This window comes from Condylura cristata, unplaced genomic scaffold (assembly GCF_000260355.1).
Source record: "Condylura cristata isolate star-nosed mole 26May11 unplaced genomic scaffold, ConCri1.0 scaffold00017, whole genome shotgun sequence".
Classification (NCBI taxonomy): Eukaryota; Metazoa; Chordata; class Mammalia; order Eulipotyphla; family Talpidae; genus Condylura; species Condylura cristata.
This window is the reverse complement of record NW_004567118.1, coordinates 23276192-23303558: the sequence shown is the minus strand read 5'-3', so window position 1 is coordinate 23303558 and position 27367 is coordinate 23276192. Positions and strand designations below refer to the sequence as shown.

The window sequence follows — 27367 nt, the reverse complement described above, 5'->3', positions numbered from 1 at the left end:
TGTTCTGCTCCCCACTCTGTCTCTGGTGAATCCTCTCACCTTTCACATCTCTGGCCTGTACCCCAGTTCTGTATGAATAAATAAATAAATCTTTTAAAAAAAGGGGGGGTCTACTGACAATAATATGAGCACTGGAAGTGGGACTGATTGGAAGTTCATAGACAATAAACTGCTAGAAATCTTATTCCCCACCAGCCATGATCATTCTCCATGATCATGGATCACAGAACTTTCTCCTCCAACACAGAACACCAGCTGAATGGGTGGTAGCAGCACAGTGCATTCTGCCACAAAAACCTGCCAGCCTAGAAACCTCTTTGTCCTTTGGACCTGAGATTCCTCTCTCCCACCTAGTGTGGAGGGAGGGGTGAAGTGGCACTGACAAGCTTTAGAAGTCTCTTTCTCCCCCTAGGTCTAACGAACCTCTACATAGAGAGAAAACAGGTTCCAGATGAAACCATCTGGGGGGAGCCTGCCACAATAACAGAATTCCTTGGACATATTATTTTTGACCCTGTGATTTCACAACCCCTAAGCCCAGGTTATAAACTGGTAACGTTATAAACCAGTAACCCTCAAGCTGTTTCTTCACATCTCCTTCAATTCACCAGGTAGGGCACAAGCTTAAGTGAATTGTACCTGTATGTGAACATGTATGTATGATGGGTGAGGATATAATTGAGTAATTCCCCAAGCACAGAATCCATGGCATTAAATCTGCACAAGACCACTTCCTACTTACTACCCCTTTCCCACAAAGTAATCTTGTCCATGGGTGAAGCTCTCTACCTCCATTTCTTTTTCAGTAAACTTCTGGCTCTCTCATGTATATATACATCAAGATGGGAGGAAAGTATCTGTCAGTATCCACTCCCCACTCCTCATTCCTCCCAGCCCAGCTCTAAGGCTACTAGCCTGTACAATACTGAAAGAATGGCAAAGATTTTCCCAAGGCAATGAGGAAGTGGACAAAGCACAACAAAACACTAAAAGCACCTTCATGGCTTCCAGCAACTCTGCAGTTCTCTTGTGGCACCTAGGAGTCATCCATTGCTGCTGCCATTCCATCCCCACTTACACACACTCATCCTAGAACAAAGTGCCCCAATCTGTCTTCCAGAAAGTTTCTAATCAACTTTTCAATTAAATCCAACAACCTCCTGTCTTCCCACTGGTCTGTAGATTGGGTTTTGGGCAAGAAGCTAACCATTTATGTTAGGATGCTGTTATCTTTTTCTGCATAACAATATTGCAATATAGTGACTCAAAAGAGCACATACTTATTATCTAAGGTCTAGGCACAAATGAACTGGGACATCTGCAGTCAGAACTGGATTTTATGGGAAGACTGCTAGGAATAGTCCACTTCCAAGTACCTGAAAGTTGTTGACAGGATTTAGCTTGCCGCTCTCTCCTGGCCACCAGTTTCTTTTCATGTGGGCCTCTCACTGTTTGCTTCATTAAAGCCAGCAAGGAGGTGTCTCCTAACAAAACAAGCATTAGAATCTTATGTCACCTTTGTTGTAGACTGTTTAAAAAAAAGTCACAGGTCCTACTCACACTCAAAGGAGGTAATTACACAGCATGTGAATACTAGGAGGTTCCAATAATGGGAGCCAGATAAGGGGTAATTTCTTGTGGAAACTAAAAAATAATAATAATAATAAATCTTTCCCAGAAGTTTTTGAAAGCCACTAAAAGCGCCTCAGCAGTAAAGTAACTTTCTACTGTTGCTTAACTCTACCACTAGCCAGAAAACGTGGAGAATAAATTGGTGAGAGAGAAAATACGAGTTGGGGAAATCAGTTAAAAGGCTGTAAATGGTGGTGGCCAAAACTAAGGAAATTCTACTGGCAATAGCATAAGATGGACAGATCGGATTTGTTTTTTAAATATATTTGTTTTTATAAATAATCCACTTCCAAGTACCTGAGAGTTGTTGGCAGGATTTAGCTTGACACTCTCTCCTAGCCACCAGCTTCTTTTCATGTGGGCCTCTCACTGTTTGCTTCATTAAAGCCAGCAAGGAGGTGTCTCCTAACAAAACAAGCATCAGAATCTAGTGGGGTTTGTAGATAGTGAAAGAGGAAAGATGATGATGTTCTGGTTCTGGCATTTGTAAGCATACCGGTGAGCAATGATAACATTTCTGAGTTGATGTAGATGAAGAGATTAACCATAACCCCTTCCTTGAAAAACCTTTTGATAAACTAAGCTTTACCCTAAACAATCTGTTGCTTAAATTTGTTGAAACGGGATGCACAAACACCAGCTTTAGCATGCAACATCGTTCCTAAATTTACACCTCCCACAATGTTTGGAATAAGTGGAAAAGGCACATATTTACATGAGGGTAATTTGGTCTGACCACCTCCGCAGCCCTTAGCAGAGTGCTGTATTCTCCAAGCGTAGACAAAGCGTACCAACTGGTACAGATTCCCCGGAGCTAAGCTGCGCAGTCAGCGGAATCCCGCACAAATTCACAGACCGATAATCTCGCGAGAGCAAAGGACTCGCTGGTCCCTCGATTCTCCCAGGCACGCCACGTGGGAGCCCACCTGCAGAGAAACGGAGTCCCGCAGCTCTCGGGGGCTTCTGGGAGTCGTAGTTCCGGGCTGGGATGAGGCCCTCCAGCCTTGCCCCGCTCCGTCGTACGCATGCGCCACTCCAAGCTGTCCAGAGAAGTTCGTAGCCTTTGTCAGGCCGGGGGATGGAAGGTGAGTGGGTAGCTAGGACGCCGCTCCTCTCCGCTGACCTCAGTGCTGGCCCCCGGGGGGAGGGTCAATCGGTGCCGAGTCGGGGCTGAAGTGTTCGTTAAAGGGCCCTCAATCACCTACCATGAGTCCCAGCCCTTCGCGCTCGGGTCTGAATCTCTCCCGCTGCCGCCGCCTCCTTGGGGACGCGGGTGCGAGCGCGGGGCTCGCGGGTGCGCGACGGGCGGGGCGCGGGGCCGGCTCCCGGTTTCGAGCGCGGTGGATTTGTCTACGCACCTTGTGAGTCGGCGGCTGCCGCGCCGCCTTCTCCCGCAGCCACTCGGCCTCCCAGGGGACAGCTCCAAACGACCGGCACAGGCATCTGAGGACCCAGCCTCAGGGATGCTGACCCTGGTTTCCAGGTTACGGATTCGCGGGACCGGGCCTGGCTCCAGCGAGAGGAAGAAACCCGAGCTGACCTGACCGGCGCTTTTCGGCAGAGTCCCAGAAGGGAGACTGGAAGCTGGACCACGAGGCCGTAGGGGCTTCTCACAGTCTGCCCAGAGAGGGCTGAATCGGAGGAAGAGCAGAATCTTCAGAACCGGTGGGAGGTGGTGATCATGGCGACAGATTTGACCGAAATGTCCGAGGAAAGAGGTAAGAATTGCTTAAGTGCGGAACTTGTGGATGGGTGAAATTGTTGCTTCTGAAGGAAGATCAGCTGTTTCAGGGTAGGCGTCTCAGCAAGAGCGCTGTCTCCTTTGTCTGGGAAATGGATGGGCTCTCTAAGTGAGAGTGGAGAGCTGGTATGGGATTGTCCCTTTTTACTCTCCGACTTGGTGCACAATGGACCCTTTAAAGCTACTTCCCTTAACGAAATGTTAACTTCCACTCCATGAACATAGTTTCAGCTACTTTTTCTAACACGTTCTTCGTCCCAAATAACTGTATCACCCTGGCCGCCAACGATGGGCCTGAGAATTTATCTTTGAGTTAACGAAAATATTTTCCTACACCGATTATCCCACTGTCTGTACAATAACCCGGCGAATTTAATGGGACAGATATTTTCGTTTTACATAAGCGAAGTCAGTGACTGATTTCCAGTTCTACTTGAAGTGGGATCTTGTGACCTTCTACATCAGAGATGCTCCTTGGGTGTGATGCTCCTTACTTACTTGATGATAACACTTTGGAGGTGGGATCCAGCAATCTCTTTGTTAAGCTTGCAGGGTGATTTTTGAGAACCTGGTCCTGTTTTTTCTGATACTAATATAGATTACGGTTAAGCTTCAAAATAAACGTATTTTTGTTTCTAGGTCAGCGAATGCCATCTTCCAGAATGTTATGATTATAGAAATTGAATGAAGTTAAGCCCCGAGTAGAAACATTCCTGGACATTCTCCATGATCATGGAATTCTGGGTCATTTGAGTTTCCTGTTCTTGACAGGGTTTGTAGGAAGCATTATTAGTATAGTGGAGGGATTTTTAGACTTGTAAATCTGAGTCCAAAGATACATCTAGGCGACATGATTGTTGTTTTCTTGCCATAGTTCTGTCTTCTCCGGACTCTCCCTTTAACCAAGAGAAAAGCACAGAAGAGGGAGAAGTGGCAGCTCTGCGCCTCACAGCCAGGTCCCAGGTACGAGTGCAAGTGTCCAGTTCTTGAAAATATGCCATATTTCTCAGAATACGGATGGAATCTCATGTTTTTGATGTGGGCTTCCTTTGTCTTCTAAATACCGTCTAGAGAGCTCAGTTCTAATTCTAAGAAATTATTACTATGGAATAAGTAGAAAGTATTTTCATATCACATATGGTATATTCTTCATTGTGATATTTACTGCCACTCAATTAGAATGCAAGGGACATTGCACGTCTTTAGGCTATTACGCTCATTTCTGTGAATGGTAACTTAAACTTTTAAAAGGAAATGCGGTGCATACCTCTTAAAATGTGTGTTTTTGTAGGAGAAACATACCCTTGAGTATTGAGTAGTAATTTAAGACAGCACCGTAAGTACTGAATTGAATTATGAAAGTAATAAGTACCCACATAATCAAGGAATGCTAGAAAAGGAAAGCCTGTGCAATTTAAAGAGATAAATCCAGCCCTCCTAGATGATGAACGCTAAGGTACTTCAGAGGTGAACTGTTAACATGACTGCAACTTCCTAATCCTCCTTCTAAAGGCAAATATTAGGAACTGTTGAATTTAATTGGTGTTTCTACATGGATTATTAATCTTTTAGTCTTGTAACTTTTTACATGTTAATCATTTTTATTAAAATAAGTTTAATAAAAGATCTCTCATAATGTATGTGGCATATCACAACCCCACTTTCCTTAATTAGCCTTTCCTTTGGCTACCATAATCCACAATGCAAAAGTACATGCTACACATTGGTTCTGTATGTCAAAGTGCCTTCTCAGGAGCCTTATGTACTTGCTTATTTCCATTGGTTTCCCAACTGTCCTACATTAGTATTGGAGACCTTATTAAATAGTGAAGAAGTTTTAAGTTGTATCTGATAAAAACTCAGTCAACTCTAACTTATGCAGAAATAGATAACATAACTGCATTTGTTATTGCCTAACAACTGACAAATTCATGTCTAGCTAAAAATAGTTCAAGCTCTAATAATAGAACTGATTTTCTCCATTTCTCTGGCCTTTTTTCTCTTTATGGGTTTTCTCTCCCAAATAAGCCTCACTCCTAGTGCTGGCCTCTAGCAAAGTTAGGTGTATATCTTCCCATCTTTCCCAGAGGAAAAGGTCAGCTTCTCTTCTTGTCCTTTTACCTCAAGTACTAGGATTAACTAATGAGTGTTGGAACCATTCTTGGATTAGTTATTTGCCAGATCCAAGTAACTCTCAGATTGCTCCAACCCAGGGAAGACTTACACACACATACACACCCACACACATACACTCACACACCTTGCTCATGAGTCAGAAATGGAATTGGTGCTACCTGATCTACATGGACTAAAGTGACCAGTCATAGCAGTCAGAGGAAAATCAGAGTACAATCACTAGAAGTGTTATGCTCTATTTTCTTTCATTTCTTCCAAATAGTCCCCAGTTTTGCAATCTTTGTTTGGATGTCCTCTCTGTACATGGGAATTTAAGTCATTTTATTTCTTAAGAATGTGGCTTTTTTTAAAAAACAACCTTTTTATTAGGGAATTATGTCATTATTTGGATATTTCAAGTTTTCCCTGCAATGTGATTTTTATAATTCTGTTTAGTAGTTTGTCTCCTCTTATATTTTTTTTCTGCCTTTTATGTACTGTTTTGAACATGCAGATTCTAGGATCAAGGTTGTTTTTTCTTCAGAAGATCTCATCTACTTAGTGGCTACTTCGTGATTTTTATATTTTATTTTCCAAAGTTGGTTCTTAAATTTTTCTAGGTTACAAGTTATTTCTAATTTTGTAATCTTTACTTTGAAATAATTTTAGATTTAAAGAAATACTGCAAATACAATCGATATTTGAACAACATTGGTGATAGGCTGTTACATACAGACATACACTCACACTTAATTGCTGATAGCCTATAGTTGACCAAAGCAAGGCTTACTGATACATATTTTATATATATGTATTACATACTCTATCTTTACAATCAAACAGTTGAAAAGATCCATTTATAGTATTGTATTCTATTGATACCTTAAGTTTATATCACCTGTTTCTAAGGAAATCCACATTAGGTCCACTAATGTGGACCTATGCAATTTAAACCCATGTTTAAGGGTAGTAGAAAATTTTCTTGTATAATCTCTAAGATTCTCCAGTAATTAAATTTGAATTCACATTACTATTCTGTTTCTACAAAAACAGGAAATTAACAGTATACTATAACCTATTTAGTTACATTCCCCAGATTTCCTATTTTTCTTGTTTTTTTCCCTTTATTTTTATATCCTTTTATTCTCTCTGTGTTTCTTGGTTTATTATTGTTTCATTAACCTGACTGTATGCTTTGTTCACTTATTTACATTTACTTGATTACATTTATTTAACGAAATGGAAGTGTTTAAAGCTATGAAACTTCTTGCATACAATATTAGCCAGTTTGGCATTGGTTTTATTTAATTGTTCAGCTTTCAACTGTTGCCCTCTTTCTGGAATGTACTATTTTTGTAAATGCTTATGAATGTTTAAATTGGTCTTTAAACACTTGATATACATTTATTTCAGCAACCTTGGAATTTTATTCCTATTCTCTGACTTAGGGACATATTCAGTGTCTCCTTCCAGGTTTTGTATTTTTGTTTTATATAAACTGATTCTTATGGTGCTTAAACATACACATTTATAAGTTATACTTGTTCTGTTAAGTAATTTGTTGCCATCATTTTCTAGTGTAATGCTTTTTGCCTTGAATCAATTCCATGCTTAACTAAATTTGATGTTCATTACCAGTTATTTCATTCCATGAAATAACTTTTCCATTCACAAGTCTGTATTGCAGTTCATCTTCTGATTGGCTGTATTGAGTTAAGTTTTTATTGAGGACTTACAAGGAGAGTTAATGCAGACGTTCTACTCTCCCTTCCATGTCAAACTGTGTTATTGACTCATCAGTTCACATTTTGCTTCTTCAGTCACCAGAAAATTTATTATCAATGGAGAAACCATTTCCTTCAGTTCGTTCTCATATTGAATCTAGTATACTGTCCCTGGCACATAATTAATACCTGGTGACTTTACATGCAATATTCAGAATTTGAATACTATTAGGTTTCTTGTTATATACCACAGTCTTTTCCATTGTTGTATCTTACTTCTCTCCTCCAGAGCCAATAGAAACTAGGAGGGTGACAGGGAGGTTAATTAGTACAAGGTAGTGACCTAAAGAATGCTTTCTGTCTTAGGCATCAGTGACATTCAAGGATGTGGCTATGGACTTTACCCCAGAGGAGTGGGGAAAACTGGATCCTGCACAGAGAGACATGATGTTGGAGAACTATAGGAACCTCGTCTCATTTTGTAAGAATGGATTTTCGTTGTGACTATGAAATCTATTTATGAGGAGCATTAATACTTTAGCTGAAAGCTAAATAGCTTTATAAATTCTTCACTTTTGCATTCAGAAGTCAAAGTTAATCCCTTTGGACCCGAAGAAAATATATTTCTGCTTTAGGTTCTTGGTCACATATCTGCACCTGTTTTGTGCTTGAATTCTTTGGATTGAAGTAGCAAAAACCTAATTCATGCTAGCTGAAAATGAGGGAAACTTTAGATATACTTCTAGGAATTTCTTTTATTTGTTTAAGTCATATGACTTGGCTTTGCACTCATTTGACTTTATTCTTAAGATCTCCTGGGGCCTCCCTTGTAACCTAAAGGTTAAATTTCAGTACTATCACTGCCTACCCCTGTCACCTAAAGAGCCTTGAAAAACCTGATTTTTATGCATTGTTAAAGCTTTTTCTCATATTTACTATTCTTCCTCCTTTTTTGAAGAAACCTGATAGCTTCCTAGCACTTAAAGATTCCTGATACTTGAAGACCTAATATTTAAAGATAAGGTCAGAGCCTCCCTGGTGGCATGGGGGTTAGTCTCAGCCCTGTCACTGACACATCCTGAGGACAGCTCCCCGACCAGAGAGCTCACCTGCTGTGGCACAGCAGAACTCTCTTGTCTTGCTTGCTATGCCCCTCAGCAGTGTATATTAATAAATCCAACTGTTCTGCTCCCCACCTTGTCTCTGGTGAATCCTCTCACCCCCTACACCTCTGGCCTACACCCCAGTTCTTCTACATAAAAAAATAATTTGAAAAAAAAGATCTCCCCATGTAGCAAAAATGGCTTTTGGTTACTCTAAGATTACATCATTTTTCCTGTTATAGAGCAAATAAATATAGTGCTTCTGTTTTGGAAGTTTCATCAAATAGGGTCACATGTTCATCAGTAAAGCAATTACGAGGCAGCTCTCTGGCCAGCTTGGATCCTGTGAGTCTGTGTGCAAGCATCTGTGTGCAAGCATCTGTGCATGTGTGTATCTGTGCATGCATTGTATGCACTGTATGAGGGATGAAAGGAGCTGCTAGCCCCTCCCAAACATTTAAATATCATGTAACAAATCCCCAAAGAACATGGCTTCTAATATCTGAAGCAGGAAGGAGTAAAAATCACTAGAAGACAAAAACTCTTAAGACACAGTCACGGATTTGTGGTGCTGCCACAGAGGTCCCACCTTACCAGCTTCTTCCTAAGTTAAGCTAAGTTAAACACTCATCAGTATTACCCTCCCAGAACTCCTCCAATGAAAACAAGGAGAAATTCTCTTGTTTTTTTTTTAAATAACAAAAGCATTTGTCTGTCCTTACATTTTTCAGTCTTGCCACAAATATGTAGTTTCCTTTAGAGATCTGATTTTCCTATAATATCTTAGCTAGCTGCAGATCAAGGGGTTTGGACTATGCTGTGGAATAGATTTGTCACAAATAATAAATTTGCATTTCTTACATTTGTTCTTTAATGAGCAGGGCTTCCAGTTTCCAAACCTGATAGCTACAATTTGGAGAATGAAAAGGAAACACTGATGCTTGAGAGAAAAACTCCCAAAAGCAGCTATTCAGGTGAGTGAGAACTATTCAGATAAATGGGATTCTTCAGATAATTTCCCTGAAGGACAGTGAAGAGATGGCATCTTTCACTGCTTTAGAAAGAGTATTAAAGTACCTGTGTTCTTTTACTTTTATTTATTTAGTTATTTATTTATTGGCTGTTTAATACATATTTAAAAAAAAACTGTTCTGTAAATTTTCTCAACCTGAACACATTTTGTAGTTAGTACCCACATCAAGAATCAGTCTTACCAGAACTGCGAGCATTCTTGTGCCCTCTTTACACCACCTGCCATCTTCCAAGGGTGACCTTATTTTAGCACCACAAATTAGTGTCAACTATTCTTGAGTTTTATATAAACAGAATCATATTGTATGAACTCTCGTGTCTGCTTTTTTCACTGAACATTGCTGTGAGATAAATCCCTGTTATTGCATGTAATTGTAGTTCACTCATTTTCATTATTGTACAGTTTTTCATTATGTCAATATACCATTTTTTAAGCCCATTCTCCTGAGATAGGCACTTGGATAGTTTTCATTTTTGGCTAAATGAAAAATGCTGCTAGACTTATGGTGAACACATACATTTCTACTGGGTATATACATGCTAATAGAATTGTTGGGTCATGGGACCAGTAATGTTTATTTTTGGTAATTGCCAAACAGGTTCCCAGAGTTATTTTATCAGTCATACTAGCAGAGTATGTGTGTTCTAGTTGATCTGCATTCTTATCAACATTTAATATTGTCTGTTTTCCTCATTTTAACTATTATATCATTTACTTTTTAAGAAATAAAAAAAAAAATACATAGATTCACTTAGTCTTTCATTTTTTTTCTTCTACCAGTAACCAGTTGGTGTGAATCATGTACTATTTGTGTGTATGTACAATACACATATGTAACAAAAGCTAAACATAGAATAGTATGCTATACCTTTTTTGTAATTTTTTTTAAACTTTATTTTATTTTGATAGTAATCTATATTATTTCATGTAAATTGTGTTTATTCACTTTAACTACTATGAAGTGATTCCATTGTCTCCTTAGATAGTCTGAACACTTTATTTTTATTTCTTTGGCATTGGTTAGTGAATTGTAATGATCATCCTTTCATACACTCCTAGTACTCCTCTGATGAGCTAGTTTAGGGTATGTAACCAGAATGATAATTACTGGTTTTTAAAGCATCACATGTTTAGCCAATAATTGATGCTATTAGACTGTAGTTTTTGTCAATCTGATGGGTATAAAATGTTATTTCAGGTTTTGGGGTTTTTTTAAATTTATTTATTCATACAGGACTGGGGTACAGGCCAGAGATGCGGAGGGTGAGAGGATTCACCAGGGACAGAGCGGGGAGCAGAACAGGCAGATTTATGAAGTACACTGCTGAGGGGAGCAGCGGGCGGGTCAGAAGAGGTCTGCTGCACCATGTGGATCTCCTCCGGGGCAGACGGGAATCGAACTCATGCGGAAGTGGTTTAAGCTTCTCAGTGCTGTGCTTTAACCTGCTGTGCCACCAGGGAGGGCCTTATTTCAGGTTTTTTGACTTACACTTCTTTGGTTATAAGTGAGTTTGCGTATTCATGTGTGTATTAATTAATGAAACTGTCTTATCAATAATACAAGCCAGAATTCTATAAACAGTCTTTACCTGTCCCTCTCTCTCTCCCTTACTCGTTTCATTCCCTGTGTTCATATTCTAAATATTCATTGTTCACATCCCACCAGCTCCCTTTTATTCATGTGAATGGATGTGATAATCTCCCTGATTCCATCTTTGCCCTAGTATATTCTATTCTTTACATTGTAGTGAGAACATCTTCAAAATGCACTCTGGTGTTATCACCCTTTTATTTAAATACTTTCATATGGGGTTGTTTCTTCTCTACCCTGATCTGTTGTGATAATTATTACCCGGTGATATGTTTCTTCACCTGCACCCCTCTTCTGTATTTCTGATCATCATTTCCTATTTTGACTCTCCTGGATAGGGTATTCTTATTTCCTCTGCATATTCTGGGCATTTTTTCACCTCTACTTGCTTCTCTTTGAAATCATCTTGTAAGAATCAGATCTACTTAATCCTGGAAGCCATGCTTTTCAACATCATTAACTATTAGCTGTTACCATACTGCCTTTTGTTAAGTACAGAAAACAAAGGAAATTTGCATTTCCATTTCTTGCAGACTTGGAGACTAGACCTACAAGCAACAGCTCAACTACAATAGAAGATTTTTCCAATGAAGAATCATGCCAGGTTGCACTTGTAGGTGGACTGGCAAAGAACAATGTCTATGAATCCAACTTGGAAACAACTCTGGAATGTGAGAATTGGCTAGAGAATCAGCAAGAAAATCAAGAGGGACATTTAGAAATGTTCACCCAAGTGAAATCTCTCCCTGAAGAAACAGTTTGTGAGCATGATATATATTGGAAAAACTTTGGCCAAAACTCTGTCATCCTCACCCAGGATAGAGTTCCCAAAGGATCCTATGCCTTTCATGCACTTGAAAAAAGATCAAAACAAAAACCAAACTTATTGAAGAAGCAGAGAACCTATAAGGAGAAAAAACCTCATAAATGTAGTGATTGTGGTGAACTGTTTACTTACCATTCAGTGCTTATTCGACACCAGAGAGTCCATACAGGAGAGAAACCCTATAGCTGCAATGAATGTGGGAAATCTTTTAGCCATAGAGCTAATTTAACTAAACATCAGAGAACTCATACCAGAATTCTTTTTGAGTGCAGTGAATGCAAGAAAGCTTTTACAGAGAGTGCATCCCTTGCAATACATCAGAGAATTCACATTGGAGAGAGACCATATGAATGCAGTGAGTGTGGAAAAGGTTTTAATCGAAGTACACATCTTGTGCAGCATCAGCTGATTCATACTGGAGTAAAACCTTATGAATGTAATGAATGTGATAAAGCTTTCATTCATTCATCAGCACTCATTAAACATCAGAGAACTCATACTGGAGAGAAACCTTATAAATGTCAGGAATGTGGGAAATCCTTCAGCCATTGCTCATCTCTTACAAAACATCAGAGAGTCCATACTGGAGAAAAGCCATATGAATGTAGTGAGTGTGGAAAAACCTTTAGTCAGAGCACTCATCTTGTTCAGCATCAGAGAATTCATACTGGAGAGAAACCCTATGAGTGTAATGAATGTGGGAAAACTTTCAGCCGGAGCTCCAATTTTGCTAAACATCAAAGAATTCATATTGGGAAAAAACCATACAAATGTAGTGAATGTGGAAAAGCCTTCATTCATTCTTCAGCTCTTATTCAACACCAGAGGACTCATACTGGGGAGAAACCCTATAAATGTAATGAATGTGGAAAAAGCTTTAAATGCAGTTCATCCCTTATCAGACATCAGAGAATTCACACTGAAGACCAAACATGAAAAATTAGTGACTGTGACGAGATGTAAGTTGGTTTTTATCACTGTGTTAACTACTGGAGTATTTAAGTGGAAGACCCATAAAATGCTGCTTGAAGATCAATCTGTATGCATCTAATGTTACTTGCATAATAACAAGTATATGAGCCATAAACCACTGGTTTACTAATTATGAAAATTTCTAACCTTTTATCAACAATCTCAAATATGGGCCCCCAGCTTCCCCATATACCAGTTTGTAAAAATTCAAGAAATTATTGGGAGTGGGCTGACAATATAATCAATATGTTATTCTATTTTCCCCTCCCTTTGACACATCAATGCCCTGTTACCACTTCTCACTATGTAAAGAAGTTCATGTTTTGATTGGTAAGCAGAGAGTTCCTCTTTGAATCCAGAGGAGATATCCAGAAAGTCTTGTGTCTTTTACATTAGCTATAAACTCAAAGGCCAAGTTCAACTATATTGTGGATTTTTCCCTCCCCCAGAACATGAGTGTCTTAATGAACATAACTAGACTGCATTTACATGAGGTTCTAAATTAATGTTCATGTGAAAGTTGGTCATAAATTTTGGTAATTGTCATTCTTCCGCTATTTAGAAGTTTATCAATTTTCTACTTTGAGATTTATCCTAAAGTGGAGAGTGGGTCAAAACTTTAATTTTCATCAAATCCCTTCAGTTTTTTTCTTAATATTGAGTGAATCCTTGGTTGTCCATGTCCACAATAGCAGAGCCTTCTTCATTACATTATTCAGTTTTCTATAAACTATGTCACTTTTAAGAAGACATGGAGGATCTGAAAAGTTGATGGGTTCATGATGTTATACTCAGGGTCCCAGTCAAGAAGATCTGAAGCAACTGTGAGACAAAAGGACATGCCTTCTGTCAGATAAGGAAAACAGCTGATAGGTCAGTGATTCACTTGAGAATAAAGAGCCTCCGTCCGTGACAAAGATATCATTTTTCTGGCCTTTAAGTTTACCCACATTTTTTGTTGTTCTTTTCTGCCGTATATGTTGGTTGGCCTTTGTTATATCCTAAAGTCCTAAGGAAAATGAAGAGGCATGAAATCCAGTGACGTATTGATATAAGTTTACATAGTGACCAGAGACTAGTGGTGGCATTGGAAAAAACAAGCAAATACTCAAATAAATATTTAGCAAAACACAAATGTCAGTTTTTATCATTGTATATTGTGTGGAAAGATGATAGAATAGAGGAAAAAATAGTTACCAGGTTTTTTTTCTTTCTCCTCTCCATATCTTATCCCTTACGAACATCCAGCAGCCAGTCTATGTTTTTGGCCCCTCTACACTATCCTTTTTACCTCCTTAATTCTCTCTTTAGGCTTTAGTTCTATTACTGAGGAAAAGTAGAGGGGAAAAATTTAAGGAATTGGAAGTAGTGACAACAGGATCATAAAGGATGAATCAAGTTTAAATCCAGCAATAGTGGAAATGATAAGCAAACAATAGAAAAATGGAAGGGTTGGGAAGAGGTTTTAGAAAAGATTTAAAAATGCCATCAAAGGGATATAGGTATCTGGGAAGCCTCAAGGTTAGAGAGGTCAATTTAGGAGATTGGGTGGCACAAGAATAAAAATGGAAAAAGAACTGAACCCTTTTCACCACCTTAATATTCAATATTGTCTAAAGCAAAAATTGACAAACTCTCCTGGACCCACAGACCAAATCCAGCTTGCTGCCTTTTCTCCTGTGTTTTCTGGAACTCGGTCATATTCTATATATATATGTTGTCTTTGACTCTTTTTCTCCTACTCTACCAGATTTGTATAGTTGTAATAGAGACTGTATATCTTAAAAAGACCAAAATACTTGCTATCACTCAATATGCCAAATGCTTGAGTGAAAAAAATTATTTAGGTACCAAAATTGACTGACAAACATAAGCTTTCCAATGCTGTACTTGAATTCTACCACCCCACTTAGCAGTTAATTATGTGTTTGAGTAGCCTCCAAGCTTTGGGGGTTTTTCTCTGTATAATGGGAATAAATTTTCCCTGTCATAAGATTGCACTGAAGCGGCCTGGCCAGCTTAGCAGTGCCACCTGTGCTCCGTGACACAGGGGAGGGCCCCCAAGCATTTTCTTGAGTCATGCTAATCACTGGGCCATTTACTCTCTTGGACACAACAGGGAACATCACAGTGGAAAGAGTGAAGGATTTCTTAAGCTTCAAAGGAGTCTGAGAAGAATCTTAAAAATCCAGTAAAAGTTGAAACACCATCCTATTCCACCCTGAATGAGGAAGGCCAGAACTCCCTGACCACTACTTGCTCTCCTTGAAGCTGAGAACCTGAACCCCTGGTCCCTCCTATAGACCCATAACTGCTAACCTGGTTGTTTCAGTGGGACCTGCCCACCCTGTGTTCCAGGGCAGCCCCAGAATGTGGGCCTGTATTCACCCCAAAGGGCCTAAAGCAGTCTGGGCAATTGGCTATCCTGCAGGCTGGGTGCCACAGCTGGGGCCAGCGGCTGATCTGCATAGTCCTCCCTCTTCTTTGCAAATAATATATTTCTAACACCTGTGCTGGGCTGACTAGTCATTTCTAAAACAATTCTGGTACTGATTCTACCAGTTCCTCTAAGGAACTGTGTCTACCAGGGTGAGGTCACCCTGAGATAATACCTTGGGATTTTTTGTCATTTTGTTGAAAATTACTAGTTTTAATATTAAAAATACTGATTTTTAATATTGAAATAAAAACACTTAATATATTTTTTTAAATGTACTGCCTCACAGACCTCTCCTGACCCGCCTGCTGCTCCCCTCAGCAATGTACTTCGTCGTCAGCCTGCTCTGCTCCCCATTCTGTCTCTGGTGAATCCTCACCACCCCTGTGCCTCTGGCCTGTACCCCAGTTCTGTATGCATAAATAAATAAATCTTTAAAAAAAATTTATTGCCTCAGGTTAAGGTTCTCTCATTGACCAGGTATGGGTGTTCACTTAAAACCCTGCAGCTGGAGAGGGTGAAGTTCATCCCACTCACTTGGAAGAGGCTTCATTTCTTTCCATGTTTTAATTATTATAAAATACTATGAAATTTGCTTTGAAAGGAAAATGATACCAGTAAAAATACACATACCTTATAGACACATTTTACTGTAACATTCTTAATTGCAAAAGTAGTTTATATTATCCAGTGTAGAAAAATTGAGGCATTGAGAGTCAACACTTAATTCCCTGTAGGGTTGGATAAAATTTTGAATTGTTAAAATTCTATTTGTTTTTCTTTTTAGATATATATTTATTTATACCTACAGAACTTACAGGCCAGTGGTTCAGGGACAGTGAGATGCTTCACCAGAGACAGTGAAGAGCAGAACAGGCAGACTGAGGAAGTACACTGCTGAGGGGAGCAGGGGCAATTCAGGAGAGGTTTGCTGCCCATGTGGGTCAGCTCTGGGGCGGGGAGAGAATTGCTGAAGTGGCTTAGCTTCTTAGTGCTGCACCACTAGGGAGGGCCCTGTTTTTCTTTTCTAAAGATTTTGTTTTTATTTATTTATGCATACAATAACTGGGGTCCAGGCCAGAGAGTAGGGAGGTGAGAGGATTCACCAGAGATACAGTGGAGAGCAGAACTGGCAGGCAGATTGAAACACTGCTGAGGGGAGCAGTGGGTGAGACAGGAGAGGTCTGTGCCATGGGGGTCAGCTCCTTGGCTGGGGATCAAACTCTTGCCTCGGTGATTAGCAACAGCTTGATAGCACTGAGACTTTAACCCCTACACCAGCAGGGAGTTTCAAAAATTCAATTCAATGTTGAAAGTATATGTAACTAGCTCTTTGCCTTATTTTTAAGTTTTTGAATAGTTTTTTCTTGGTGTCCCCTTCAATTCAAAAGTAAGCTACAAAGATACTCTTTCAGAAAAGTCTAGATTCATTATAGTTTGTTACCTGACTTTGTTCCCTTTATGTAAGCACTGTACTATGTTAATTAACTCCTGGAGGCCAGGTTGTTGTTAGCAACTATAGGGTCATGTGATTCTCACCAGCTAGTAAGATCAGAGAACAAATATCTGTCCAGTGAATTTATAAGGAACCTAGGGTTTCATTTTCAACAGTATTCTGTTATAGGGCAACCCCAAGGTGAAATGGGTTGGTCTGACTGGGTCCTCTCCTCCTCACTTAAAACCTCAGGATGAAATGGATTGGCCTGACTGGGCCCTCAGCCACACACTTAAAAGGTGCTTATAATGAGACTCAACGGCAGGCACAGCACACACAAAAATGTTAATAAAAAGTTTATTTACAAAAGGGAAATGAAGAAAGGAATAACTCAGAAAGAGAAATGATGAATGCATCCTCTAGTTCCACTGAAGTGGAACCCCAATAGCACCCTGAGAGCCAGCAAAAAAACTACCCCCCAAGCCCACATGTCTGGTTAGGTATCTAACCTGGCTGCTTAACTCCCACTCAGTTTCCAGCAACACTCCCTTTTTGGTGATGACATTATGGGATTTGTAGTCCTTGGTGTCTTGTATCTCTGGTCTGAAGTGGGGGTGGGATTCATAAAGCTTATTTGTGGAGTTTGTTCAGGATATCCTTTCCCCCAACAATTTTTTTAAAGATTTATGTATGCATACAGAACTGGGGTACAGGCCAGAGGTGCAGGCAGTGAGAGGATTCACCAAAAACAGTGGGGAGCAGAACAGGCAGATGTACTGAAATACACTGCTGAGGGGAGCAGTGTGTGAGACAGAAGAGGTCTGCTGTGCCATGTGGGTCAGCTCCCTGGCCAGGGATCAAACTGTCCTGCTGCAGTGGCTGAGGCTAGCTTCCTAGTGTTGCACTTTAACCCACTGAGCCACCAGGAAGGGCCCTCCCCCAACAATTCTACCGATGTTTTTTTAATTGCTTTTGTCAAGGCTAGGAAGCTAAACTACAGATTCACCTCCATCTGGTTTCACTTGCAGTATTTAAAAGTATAAGTGAAGTCCTTTTTTGAGGTCTGCCAGATCTGTTAAAACTTGCATCCTGCCAGAAAATGACATTGTTTACAACTTGTAGGGCTAAGATTTTGAAAACCGTAGGACGAGTACCACACATATTACCTGGAAGGGCTTGTAGGCATTGGTTTCATGTATGAAATAAAACATTCTTCCTTAGCGATAGGTTTTTCACGCCTGATTAAGATTCTTGCGCTCCTCTCAGAACATGGTGAAATATGGAGGTTTTAATAAAACTCCTCTAAGTACAACTAAAAAAAGCTAAATTTTGCTCACAAGGAATTTCTACTAGTTCCTCGCTGGTGGTGGTGGACTGACTGGCGGGTAATTTACTGTATGTTGGTGGCTCACTGGTAGCAGAACAGGGAGAGAGGGTAGCAGCTGCACCCTGGCAGCCGCCATTCCAACACAGACTATGCAGTGTAGGTACCAGACGTGGGGGATCTGTTAAGGTGTACATGTACATGGGCACTAGGACTGTTGGTTCCGTTTCAGAGAATCTGGGTGCTGGCTATACCGGTGACAAAGACCCATCCCTCTCCCTACTGGGAGGTCAGAGAGACTCGCTGCACACTACAATGGGAGCGTGAAAGAGAGAGGTTCTGGAATTTGGACTCTGAAGTATGAACAGTGTTTGCCCTGAAGAGCAGGGGGAGGAGAGGCAATGTAAAATTCTCTACTCACGTAACACTGTCTACTGAAAAAAGGCACGCTGTGCCTGGCTTTGAGAGGCAACTGCTTCTCTCCAGTTCACACTCAATCTTCCCCCTCGCCCCACCTCACGCCTGCAGCTTCCAGCTTGTGTAGTCCGAATGATCAGGTCCCCTGGAGAGATCACAGTCTGCGGAGCACCCAGGTTGCTTGTGGCTGGCTCAGTGGCCAGGAGAAGCTGCATCTCCTTATGAAAGCAAGATCCTCCAGAATAACTGCTGAGGAAGGGTCACAGTGTTGCAGGAGATACCATCTACCAGCCCAAGAAGTACCAGCTGGGCCCATATTTGGTTTTGGCAGGTCCCTGGGCAGCCTGCACACTGCATGGGATGCAGCTACCCCAACGCAGTGCCCATAAGGAGGAAAATAAGCTAGGCGCTGAGGGCGCTGGGCACTGTAGTTCCGGCGTTCCGCTGCGCAGGCGCACTGGCGGGCCGGGCGGTCGGCCCAGCCGAACCCGCGCCATTGCTGGAAGCGTTCCCGCCCTGCTCTGCGAGTGCCCTCAGTTGGCCTCAGTTCGGACGCCAGGTACTCATTACCCGGGGCGCCAGGCCGGGGTTCCCTCCGCCCGTCCCTCGGCTCCAGCCTCCCTGAGGCGTCCGGGGCGTGGCCGTTCCCTCCGCGCCCCCGTCGCTGAGCTGACCCGCCCACCCGACTGGCGATTGGGCCGGGGCCTGCCGCCTCGGTGTCGGCGTTCCGCCCCGGCGGCTCTCGGAGGACTCGGCGCCGTCGCGGAGACCTCCCCGCCCCAGCCCTGGCGAGGGGTTCGCCTGGGGCGCTCGGGTCTCTCGCCTGCTGCCCGCCCCGCGGCTTGGGGGGAAGGAGCAGGGGAGCCCCCCCAGTGGACTGGGAAGCGCTGTTCGGGGAGGAGGTAGATTCTCCGTGCTGGCTTCAGAACCTGAGGCCGGCGAGGAACTGTTTGTGGCGACCAAGCCAGGTTTTCCTCGCCAGTTCACCTTAAGGCACTACAAGTAATCACCTGTAAATCACACTTCTGCGGACGCGACCGTGTACCGTTGCTCTCGTTGGCAAATAATGGCCTGGGCCATCGCGCTGAATTTTCTGTGAGGCGCCGGCACTTCATTATTTTAAAATAACTACTCCGGGCTCGGGACCACAGCAGGTGAAGTTTCTCTTTGACACCTTTACAGGGCTTGGGTGTCGTCACAAGTTCCAGAAAAAAGCACCTAGGGACATTATGGGGACAGAGGTAGGGGGAGGTTGACCGAGATGGCTTCTGCACAATGCCAAACGTCCAGTGTGCTAGTCTTACCTGGAAATAACTGGTTCTCCGTGCTCAAGGAACTTGCCAGGTATTCACATTTCCATGGCCAAAGATTAGAACGCAGGAACTCAGAATCTTATTGCTACACCAAACGCCTATGTATATGTAGCTCCATATAGTTGTCTACTTGGAAAATACAAAAAAGTAGAAGGAAGAGTACAACGTCATTGCCCCGGGTCTTGGAGCCTCAGTAGGGTTTTGGCTTACTCGGTTGCAGGGTTTTTCACTACTCTTTTTCTCACACAGTTGAGATCAAAGTGAATATATAGACTTAAGTAGCGTTCTTAATTCTGATTATAAACTAAAATATCTTTGTTTAGTAAGCATATTTAACTTGTAGTGTCTACATGGCAAATAGTCAAGGTGTTTATTAATCGTGACAAATTTTAAAGGAAATGATGATTTAGGTCATTTTTTTCCTAAGAAATGAATGCATAGTTTCAATGGAAATATAAATGCTATTAAATATAAGATGAAATAAATATACATTTTTTATTTTTTTCAAGTTGAGAGTCTCAATAATACCTTTATTTCCCATTAACTCAGGTCATTCTTTAAGTTTTAAAGAGGCAGCAAACCCAACTGATTCCTTAGAAGTGAAAATATCTCAGGTCATTCTTTGTAGATCTCTTTTGTAATTGAGGAAATTTTATTATTTTTTATTATTTCTTTCACTCCGTTTTTGTTAAAATTTGTTTATTTATGCATATTAGAACAGAGGTGTAAGCCCTAGGTGCAGGGGAGGGAGGAGTGAGTAGATTAACCAGAGACAAGAGTAGGAAGCAGAACATGCAGACTGACTGAAATACACTGCTGAGGGGAGCAGTAGGTGAGACAGGAGAGGTCTGCTGTGCCACGAGGGTCAGTCCCTGGCCAGTTGTGATAGGACTTGTGCTGCAGTGGCTGCCAATAACTTGATAGTGCTACCTTTACCCCCTGCACCACCAGGGAGGCCCATTCTTTCACTCCATTTTTATTTCCATCCTTGTAAAGCTGGACTTCTTAACTTGGGGATCAGTGTATAGAGGGGGAGGGTTGGTCTTCACACACCCAGAGATAAAATGCAACCTCACATGCGCATGTGCCTTATTCTGTGGCCATTCAGTTCTTTCCCCTCTCTTCAAACTTCCTTTTCCATTTGTAATTCTACTGCATCATCATCAGAGAATATAGTCTTTTCTTTTTCTTCTTTTTTGATTGAGACTTTCTTTGTGGTCATGATCTTTATGGTATATGACTAATTTTAACAAATGCTCCTTGAATATTTAAGTAACATTTGAATATTCAAGTTTAAGTGTATTCATATCTACTTAATTTCTCTAATGTTCTTCAAACTTATAACAGCCTTGCTCTACATAATATAATTCTTACTTTTTAGAAGGGAGTGGTTAATTACTGTATCTTTTCAGGGAGCTTCTGGTTGGTACAAGCTGTACGATTAGATTAAGTTGAACAAAAGCTACTCAATCTGCTGATGACACAAAGTAGAATTTCCACAAAACTTAGAATTTACTATTTCCCTTTATGTTTAAGTCTAATAGTATAGAGAAACTTATATTAACAGTCTATACCATTTGATATAAGGAAATAACCATAAATTAGGCACCACTGTTTCTTGAACAAACTCCACATCAACAAGGCTACATACTCATGAAAGGAGGCAGAGGAAAGGAAACAGGGCCCAGATGTCCGGACGACTTGGTAGTCATATATGTAAGCCATCGTGGCTCGTATACTTGTGGATTTTGATTGGCTTAGCATCAATTTGTAGATAGTGCTTTATTTTTTATTCATAGATATTATGAGATAGAAAAAATTTTAGTAATTTTCCTCACAGGAAAGAGAAGTATTCATAGAATATTGTTAAATGGGACCCTCCCTGGTGGTGCAACATGTTAGGACACAGCACTGCAAGCTAGTCTCAGCCACTTCAGTACTTCAGTGCCAGTTGGATCCCCAGTCCGGGAGGTGACCCACATGGCACAGCAGACCTCTCCTGTCTCCTCCACTGCTCCCCTCAGCAGTGTACTTCGTCAGTCAGCCTGATCTGCTTCCCACTCTGTCTCTGGTGAATCTTCTCACTGCCTGCACCTCTGGCCTGTACCCCAGTTCTGTATGTATAAATAAATAAATCTTTTTTAAAAAAGAATATTGTTAAATGAGTAGATCAATTGTGGCAAAGAAAGATTAAGTTATTTTCTTTTACATCACATAAAACTGATCTAGTGGACAAGTTGGGGCATTAGAATTAGACTAATAGGAAGTCAGACATAGCTTTGAGTAAGTAGTTCCATTTTCCCTATACTAAATGGGAACATTAATTCCCACTATGTTGGTGTGAAGATCATATGAGAAAGAATCTGAAAAGATTCTTGTACATGTCTTGCCTGCTAACTGTGACCTTACTTAATGGTATTAGAATTTCAAGATCTCCTGGAATAGAATATTCCTCCCTTGCTGAACTTGGACATTAATTTTCTGTTCTTTAGGAGAGTTGTGCTCACTGGTATGTCAGGATTCCATCTTGGCAAAGACTGAGATTTCTAAGGCAAGACTGGTCTTCATGGCTAAATATTTCTCTTCCTCAGATATGTCTTTGCAGGATTCCACTTTTCCCCCAAAGGGGAACACAGAAATTATGACTGCTATGGTTTATTCCATTGGAACTCTGGTAAGTTGGGGTTTCTTCTGTTTTTGTATTGCCACATTAGTCTGAGAACATGTCTACTTTTCCTGAAGGCTTGTGATTTATTACCTTATCACAGCCCCCTGATAAGTGAATCAAATTGTTTGATTCATAAAAACTATGTTCATCATAGTAAAAAAAATCGTGATATATAGGCAGACCCTGTATACATATTGAACCAAACTTCAAGGCACGTAAATGTTCAGTAAATATCTGGGTTGTCTTTAATATGATAAGAAGTAAGGGAAATTTACTTTTGATGTTAAATTTGGGGAAATTTACTTTTGATTTTAAATTTGTATTGTTCCCAGAAATTTCAGTTACATATAGGGTAAAAGAATGAAATTTTTTCAATTGAGAAATTTTATTTAGAAAAATTTTAGAGAAAATATATGCGTTTATGCACAAACAATAGGGACTCTTCTTGTGCACCTCTCAGTAATCTGTTTTCTACCCATTAAGAAGTAATCAAGTTCAATAGATGATAGGGAGAAAGAAAATGTCTTAAGACACAGTGCTTGGCTATAGGGAGTTTGCTGTCTCATTCAGGTAAAGTATACAAATGAAATAGTTACATAATTTACTCAAGTGAAAAGTATACAAATGAAATAGTTACATAATTTACTCAAGTGAATGATTATTTCTTAGCAGTAGATATGAGTGCTATGAAGGGAAGAAATAGGACACTAATATGGGCTAAATTAGTTATGGAAAGCTCACGAGAATAGATTTAATCAGTGCCCAAGTCCAAGTGATTTATATTTATAAAGTCACTTCAGGTGAGAAAGTGGTTTAAGAGCAAGGCTTTAAGGAAGAGCACAGAGGGTAAACTAGCAATTCAGGCTAAAAGTTATGAAAGGACTGGATCTGGAAATTAGATATTTAAGCTGAATCTTTTAATGTTTTCCTGATGACACTTGGCTGTGTATATGTGTGAGTATGTGTTTGAGATTGGTATTCTGATAAAAGATTTGCTTCAGCAGTGACTTTTTAAATAGGAATTTTGGAAGTAATACTACCAAGTACAATTTGTTGTAGTAATGATAATAATGAGTGGTTATAACTTATAGTGATCAGAATATGTAGCACGTAATTAATGCCTAAAAAAAAAGTCCATAAATATCAAAATGTTGCACACTCTCAATAGAGCCAAAATATTTGTCTAATATTGGTCTAATCATAGCCATCCCTAATTATCAGAAGTTGAGAGTCACATCATAGTTAATTTTCAGGAAGTTGAATGTTTGTATTTTTACTTTAGAATAAGAACTTGAGAGGGGGGAGAATTTCCTTAAAATTTAAGATAATTTCTCAATGAAATTTAAATAAACATTATCATTTTTCAATTGTAAACGGTCTATATTTTCCAACTGTAAAAATGGATGATTTCTGAGAAACAGATTTCACTCCCATATGAAAAAGAAATATGTAGTATACAAAAAGACCTCTTTGTAAGTTTATTCTTATTTTGACAGGTTCTTTATTAAAACCCTCCTCCATTAAACATAATGCAATTATATCTTTCTCATGCTTGTGTGTGTTTGTGTGTCTCAAATAAGGTGAAAGAAGATTATGGTTGGATGTTACTATGATACCTAAATTTCAGCCATTAGTAAAAAGTAAAAGAGGTCAACTCATACACACCAAATGCACAGTGGACTAGTGGTGCTTGCTGAGACTCTTGTCAGTAGAGGCAGCCTATCTCTGAGCAGTCATCCTTTATCTCCTCAGAGTCCTGAGGTTTCCCAGCCAGATGAAGATATTCACCTTCAGGGAGAAGAACCAGAATTGGCAAAGGTAGTACCTAGAATTACATGTAAGGAAAGAAAGAGAAAGCCCCTCTTTTAGTGCCACTAATTCTTAATGTTCCTGGTTCATTGCAAGTTCACAATTAATACCCTCTCTGCTTAATAGATGTGGTAAGCTCACTCACACATTTCAATTCTTTCAGTTCTTACTGGGAAAAGTAAACAAAACCTTGTAAGTTCATTATAATTTGTGTAACATGTGAAGTGATTAATAATAAATTTTATGAAATGTCATTATCTCCCACATTTGCCATATTTCATTATTAGCAGAATTATACAAAACATGCCTAACAAACTTTGAGGTCCAAATAAGAGATTTAAGCAATTTAACAAGTATTTAGCAGTATTTAGCAATTTAACAAGTAGAGACAGTGGTTTGATGAATCCTCTTGAATCTATTGTCCATCCTCAACCATTCAGAAACTCCTCCCAGAGGAAATCTATTTCTTCTGAGAGGGAACAAACCTTAACCAAAACTGCTCTAACTTGAGACATTTGCTTAATTAGTCAGCTAATCAGGCTGTACTATATATTTAGTGTACTATATCATGGAGTAGGATGAATTTTGAGTTTGAACTCTGAAGTAAATTATCTGAAGTTGAACCTGGACTTTGCCACTTCTGTGAAAACTTGGGCATCTAAGCTCTCCTTGTGTCACTTTGTTATAGATTAGCAACCTCCTTACTGTGATAATTCAATCAGTTATTGTATAAAAGCCCTTTAGAGCAATACCTGTCAAATAATATGCACTATATTTAGAAGTAGAGACAGTGGTTTGATGAATCCTCTTGAATCTATTGTCCATCCTCAACCATTCACTTATTTTGAAGAAATAACATTATATAATTTCATCTACAAATATTTCATGATATATCTATAACAGATTTTTTAAATGTTAAATACATTATAATGACTACAGCAAAAAAAAAAAAATTAGCTTTAATGTTACCAAGTATCAAGTGAGTGTTTCCCCAGGTGATTTATATATTATGATTAGTTCATTGTACCTCTTAGGTTTTAATCTAATCATTCCCTATTATCCCCCTTGAAAATACCAGACCATTTATACTTTAGAATATCTTCCAGTTTAGTAGCCATATGTGGCTGTTGAGCATCTAAAATGTGGCGGTCCAAATTTAGATACAAATTAATAAGTGTAAATATAAAATATATACTTATCTCAAAGATTTCTATAAAAAACGTGAAGTATCATTAATTTTATATTATATGTTGAAGTTATATTATTTTGTATATATTAGGCTAAATCAAATAAATTAATTACACAAGTTTTTTTTTTTAAGATTTATTTATTTATGCATACAAGATCTGGGGTGTAAACCAGAGGTGGAGGTGAGATGGGGGATGGGGTGAGAGGATTCACCAGGGACAGAGTGGGGAGCAGAACAGGAAGATCTACAGAAACACACTTCTAAGGTGAGCAGCAGGAAGACAGGAGAGGTTTGCTGGGCCATGTGGGTCAGCTTCCCTGGCCTGGGATGGAACTCCTGCTTGCACTGCTTGCAGTAACCAACAATAGCTGCTGTCTCTAACCCTGCAGCACCAGGGGGACCCCACAAGGTTTTTTTTAATGTGGCTTCTGTATAATGTAAAATTATACATGTGACTTGCATTCTATTTCTGGACATGTTTTATTTTTACACAATATGGATTTTCTTGATTATATCCCCATGGGGTTATTTAACATGTTTTTCTGTCCCCTCTATTTCCTTTGTATAGTTAGTTTGATCAGATTCAGATCTGCTTTTTTTTTAAAGATTTATTTATTTATGCACACAGAACTGAGGTACAGGCCAGAGGTGCAGGGGCGTGAGAGGATTCACCACAGACAGAGGGGGAGCAGAACAGGCCGACTGATGAAATACACTGCTGAGGGGAGCAGTGGGCAGGTCAGGAGAGGTCTGCTGTGCCATGTGGATCACTGCCTGGGTGGGGAACTCATGCTGAAGTGGCTTTATCTTCTTAGTGCTGTGCTTTAACCCACTGTGCCACAAGGGAGGGCCCCAGATTTCCTTTTCTAAAAATATTTTTTGTGGGCCTCCCTGGTGGCACGGGGGTTAAAGTCTCAACACATTGAGCAGCATCAGTTCAATCCCCTAAAAAGGAAGCTAACCCACATGGTGCAGCAGACCTCTCCTGTATCACCTACTGCTCCCCTCAACAATGTATTTCAGTAGGTCTGCCTGTCTGCTCCCCACTCTGTCTCGGGTGCATTTTCTCACCCCCATACCTCTGGCATATACCCCAGTTCTTCACATAAATAAATAAAAATAAATCTTTAAAAAAAATTGTGATTTTAAGTTCATGTCACTGGAGAGATTTCTACAGCCTTTTAAGGGTTGAACTGCTTGAGTTCCATAGGCAATTGATGATTTGAACTTCTGGAGTTCTTTCCAGATTCTATATGTCTTATTTTGCCTAACAGCTCTCCAGACCTTGAGTGATTACAGTCTTTATTTTAGGAATCAGTGACATTTAAAGATGTGGCTATAGACTTCACGCTGGAAGAGTGGCGGTTGATGGACCCCATACAGAGGAATCTGCACAAAGATGTGATGCTAGAGAATTATAGAAACCTTGTTTCCCTGGGTAAGAATAACTTCTGTGTTCATATCTGCCCTTTTGACCAGTTTTGCTGAAGATACTGTATCTCTAAAGCAGTTAATTGAAATTCAGATTAGAATTTAAACATTATACTTCATAGTCTTAAGAGCATATTTTTGGGAGTTATGCTGTTCTTTGCTCTTAACTAAATAATCTGCCCATTGTAGAGTAAGAAATAGGTATTTCATTGGAATTTCAGACATTGTTGACAATCCCCAAATTTGGGGCTAAATATCTTCATTCTCACATAAACAGGAATCACCAATGTCTGTAGAAAGGAACGGATGTGTTCCTATTCTTTCTGGTTTATTAAACTCATATTATTTCCATGGTCTATATTACTCCAACAAACCTGAGGTCAGTATTGAGCTTCTCTAGGTTACCTTTGCAATTCTCTGTAATGCCACTGTACAATAGGATGTTTTGCTGTGATGGAAATGTTCTATATTTGTCTTGTCCAGTATGGCAGGCGCTAGGGCACTTGAAATCTAGCTAGTCATTAAATTCATATTTAATAACTATAAGTGGCTGGCAGTTATCCTTATCGAACAGCACATCTCTAGAACATAATAACTACTCTGCATA

At 39.9% G+C, this 27367-nt stretch overlaps 2 protein-coding genes across 3 annotated transcripts in view; one reads left to right on the top strand and one right to left on the bottom strand.

Annotated features, from left to right (window-relative positions):
- The window catches only part of TRIM16 (tripartite motif containing 16), a 39518-nt gene extending 36821 nt beyond the window's left edge, over positions 1-2697 (bottom strand). The window contains exons 1-3 of one of the 2 annotated variants that reach the window (XM_012726162.1): positions 2348-2451; positions 1930-2037; positions 1377-1484 (exon numbers count right to left, since the gene is read on the bottom strand). Coding sequence is in view for 1 of the 2 variants with exons in the window: in XM_012726164.1 (XP_012581618.1) it covers positions 2559-2659 (101 nt within the window). In the remaining variant the exon portion in view is untranslated. Of the gene's footprint in view, positions 1-1376; positions 1485-1929; positions 2038-2347; positions 2452-2558 lie in introns of those variants that run through there. The other variant, XM_012726164.1, reaches the window with a different exon arrangement.
- Positions 2698-3015: 318 nt separating this feature from the next.
- Positions 3016-27367, top strand: part of ZNF624 (zinc finger protein 624) — a 55080-nt gene continuing 30728 nt past the window's right edge. The window contains exons 1-8 of the mRNA XM_012726078.1: positions 3016-3350; positions 4248-4336; positions 7579-7693; positions 9197-9289; positions 11473-12696; positions 22255-22337; positions 24084-24149; positions 26641-26767. Of these exons, the coding sequence (XP_012581532.1) occupies positions 3314-3350; positions 4248-4336; positions 7579-7693; positions 9197-9289; positions 11473-12696; positions 22255-22337; positions 24084-24149; positions 26641-26767 (1834 nt within the window). The 5' untranslated portion in view covers positions 3016-3313. The remainder of the gene's footprint in view (positions 3351-4247; positions 4337-7578; positions 7694-9196; positions 9290-11472; positions 12697-22254; positions 22338-24083; positions 24150-26640; positions 26768-27367) is intronic.